At 46.4% G+C, this 4133-nt stretch overlaps 1 protein-coding gene across 1 annotated transcript; it reads right to left on the bottom strand.

The window, feature by feature from the left end:
• Positions 1-772: 772 nt before the first annotated feature.
• Positions 773-3533, bottom strand: FBXO16 (F-box protein 16; the record flags this gene model as incomplete). Its single annotated transcript, XM_009875276.1, has 3 exons — positions 773-982; positions 1856-2020; positions 3327-3533. Coding segments are annotated over 3 exons (582 nt in total), but the record flags the coding sequence as incomplete, so codon positions are not given.
• Positions 3534-4133: the final 600 nt, after the last annotated feature.

Below are 4133 nucleotides of genomic sequence, written 5' to 3'. Positions count from 1 at the left end.
AAGAAAGACCTTGAGGTGCTGGAGCGTGTCCAGAGAAGGGCAACAAAGCTGGTGAGGGGTCTAGAGAACAAGTCTGATAGGGAGTGGCTGAGAGAACTGGGATTATTTAGTCTGGAGAAGAGGAGGCTGAAGGGACACCTCATTGCTCTCTACAACTCCTTGACAGGAGGTTATAGTGAGGTGGGTGTTGGTCTTTCCTCCCAAATTGCTAGTGATAGGATGAGGGGAAACGGGCTCAAGTTGCACCAGGGGAGGTTTAGATTAGACATTAGGAAAAATTTCTTCACTGAAAGAGTGGTGAGGCATTGGCACAGGCTGCCCAGGGCAGTGGTGGAGTCGCCATCCCCAGAGGTGTTCCAAAAAACGTGTAGACGTGGCACTTCAGGATATAGTTTTGTGGTCATGGTAGCATTGGGTTGATGGGTGGACTTGATGATCTTAGAGATCTTTTCCAATCTTAGTGATTTTATGATATTCTACAATATTCCACTATAGCTCTGTAATGTCCCCAGGAGTTACAGTCGATTTTATAGGCAGCCACTAACAAGCTGCGCCCGTGCTCCGTGCTGGAAGGACACAAAGTGCTGCAGCTCCAACTACAACTGGACCCAGATCAATCCAAGAAAAGCCAAAAGAGCAGCCAAATGGGTTTGCAAACAGGTTGCTGAACTATCAGGCTTCCAGGAAGCTTGGAGCACGGGCAGAGTGAGCTTGCAAAGGACCCAGACATGCCCTATGTCGCAGAAAAAGCAAAAGGGAATCAATCGAGCTCTTACGCCTGCCTCGCCTGCTCGATGGGATCGTAGTTGTCGAGGTAGTTGAATCGGATGGTGTCTGTAGGATGCCGGTCTGATGAACGCCATGGAGGGAGCACCTTTTTCTCCTTGTTTGTCCTCCTTCCTAGCACAGAAAACTTTGCCTCTGGGATGTTGCTTCTTACTGGTTGCACATCAATAACTACAAACTCATCCTTTGAAGGAGTCTGGTAAGGGAGATTGAAAGAAGAAAATAAATTTTAGCCTATAATGAAAATTAGACTTATTCTGCTTGACTTTAGACTTCTAAGAATTAGCTGTTAACTCAAAGTTAGTTCATTATGGTCAGCTGACAGAAATAGGCACTCTCACAGTGCTCGTCATCTCCCTTGTCCCAAAATCCGTATTAAGATGAGCTGAGCTGCTTTTGAGAGGCACTGCCTTCTCTCTGTTCCTTACAGAGAGATTCTGTGGGGAAGCTTGGTTGAAACTCGAAGGCTGAGTTTTGAATTCACGGCAGAAGAATCCCACCCTCACAGCCCTGCGAACCACGCATGGCATCCGCGAATCTTAGCAGAGAGCAGTGGCTACTGAGTGATGCTCCTCCTCCCCAAAAGGAGCCTTTCAAGAAGGGAGAAAGAGACAACACCAAGAACTATAACAGGCCTAATGGGTGCTTTTTTTCCTTTCCACCAGCTAAAGAGGCTCTGAAGTGTTAGCAGGGATGATGCTGGGTACCCCAGCTTTGCTTATCACATTGAGGCAAGCCATCCTAAGCTGTATAAATGGGGGAAAAAGAGAGGGGAGCAGCCTTGAGTGCTGGTGAGGGAAATTTAGAGGGTTACTCCAGAACACCCTGAAAGGTGAGATTATAGACCAGTGATATTTTCACTTCCCCCCTACCAGGGATGGATGATAGGAAAGTAGAGCGTGTGGCAACAGATTCACAGAATCACACACATGAGTTTAGATTCTAATTTTAAATTACATATCTCCCACTTTACTAGTGGGAGATTAGAGAAAGATAACGAGGGTTAGGAACCCGGCCAGCCCAGTGCTTCCACCGGACCCAAACACCTCTAGAGGTGGCAGATACGCACCTTTGGTCTCGTGACACGCAGCTCTTTCACCATCTCAATGTAATGTTTCTTCCAGATTCCTTGCTCAAAAGGGGTTGGAGTGAAGTTGATGTACCAGCCAAAACGCAGGCATTTCAGCATCCAGAGCTGATCCAGTTCAGACAGGTACTTCCAGTACCAGCTCACCTGTGAATGCCCAGTAAGTTGAAAACCTTGGGGTTTCAAACATTCAATATTGCAGCTAGAGACTTCTACGCTGCGGATGTAATTTTCCCATGTCCTTAAACTAGTACAATTCTTCAGCACTGTTTATGCTCCATTTAAACCTCTCATTTAAAACCACTCAGGGTCTTCATGACAAGCTCTGTGCCTAAGTGTTAGCTGATCCCCAGCACAGGGTGAAATATTCCAAAAATCACGGGCCAAGAGGTAAGATTTCAGCTTGTGTGGGACAATTTCCTGCACTTCTACTCAATAAGCATTCAGTAGCTGGAATAAACCCTTTGTTCCCACTGAGAAAAACAGCATCGATAAATTTCCCAAGTCTGATAGACCCGTTTGGAATGTTTTCTCCCTCCTCCTGTTCTGCTGTTACACTCCATCACACAGTCACCTTGCGCGCAACGCTTCTTCCAGCTTTAGGACAAACATCATCTGTTGGCGCTGCCGTGCTTGTAACAGCGGCTGCCCAACGGTGTGACACCAATAGCACAGTAAGGACTTTTCTAAGTAATTAACTTCTTAACCTGTCTTCTCCCTGCCACATAAAACATGAAATGCTGGAGAGAGACACTAGAGCAAGCGTTAAACAAGCTTCAGTTTCAATATATTCGTAGTATCATCTGGAGTGCTGTGTTAGCGCAGTATGAATGCCACCAATACCTGAACTTATTCAGAAGTGCTCTGGGCATCATCTCGCAGCGCTTCATCTCATGCAAACGTATTTTTGGAGTCTCAGCCGCTGTGCTCAAAAGAGTGAAGCCCCAACCCCTGCGCTCAAAAGCACGGTTGTAACTTCTCTGCTTCTCCACATCCAACACTTTACCCTCAAGCATTTGAAAGGATCTGTTTTTCTTAAAGCGTTGTGTGCAGTTCTTCGCAACTAGCACAAGCCAACGCTTCTCAAAGCACTTAATGATTCTGCAAACAGTACAAGGTACTTTAAAAGAACGTGATTTTCAGAAAGGACCAGGCCTCCTTCTTGGGAAGAATCATTCACGTACCAGGTTTTAAATGCATTAGAGCCCAGCATCTAAAATTACTCTTCACTTTTGTAAACCTCGGCCAACCTGGCTTAATTTAGGATCTGTGGAAGCGTTGCATTTGGTCTCCTACAAGCATCACTAAGCATTTGGCACCAGGCTGCTACGTCAGAAGACATCCTTGTGTTATGAAGAACAGCACTGGTATGTATTTGCTGAAAACCACTACTTGCTTTTTTAACTAGCTTGACCTGAATTCCTGAACTTTAGGTACGTGTTGGCTTTTTTACCTGGGCACATCGACAGAGGCTCCGTGGGTCCAGGAAGGAAAAGATGTATAAGGACAGGACTCTAGGAAGCTGAGTGGTAAAATCTAGAGCCTCGGTGGGGACTCGATCCTGTAGCTGCTTGGCACAGAATTTCTGCTGTGACGGAGAGCAGCGTTCCAACAGGTCCACCAGGATCCTCCGCCTCTGACCATCTGTCCACTTGTCAAACTGAAAAAAAAAGGAATTTCAGGTTCTGAGGAACCGGAGATTCAGCTTCTTAAAATAAAGCACGCATTTAAGGCAAGGGAAAGTGCATGGGCAGCAGCTTCTGGTGACTCATTCCAGAGCAAAGCACGTAGGATCTGGGAACAAATGGAGAAGCTACATTAGAAGAAACTCTGGAGCCACATAACTTATGATTTATTATCCTCAAAGGAACCAGGATGGCCCAGTCCAGAACACAGTCCTGTTCACAAGACTCTTTGCTCCTAGGACCAGTTCTGAGACTTGGCTTCACTCACGGAAAGGAGGAGACTCAGATGTGTGTTTACAGGATCAGGTCCCAAATTACTGCTGCCGATTGCTCTAACCTGACACTTCTGTGGCCCCTGCTACTGCGGTACCTGAGTGCCTCCCAACTTGTGTTTATTCTCACAATTCCACTGCACAGGAGAGAAATCCCCACTACAGAGATACAGAGCAAAGAGAAACTAAATTGGCTGCCCACATCCCACAAGGAAAATCCGTGTCACGATCCAGCAGCGCGGAAACAGAGATTTCCCACAGCATTTCTACCCTTACGGCAGGTATCTGAATCACAGAATCACA

The sequence above is a fragment of the Apaloderma vittatum genome, unplaced genomic scaffold (genome assembly GCF_000703405.1).
Source record: "Apaloderma vittatum isolate BGI_N311 unplaced genomic scaffold, ASM70340v1 scaffold26498, whole genome shotgun sequence".
NCBI classification, from domain to species: Eukaryota; Metazoa; Chordata; class Aves; order Trogoniformes; family Trogonidae; genus Apaloderma; species Apaloderma vittatum.
This window is presented reverse-complemented; position numbering and strand designations above follow the sequence as displayed.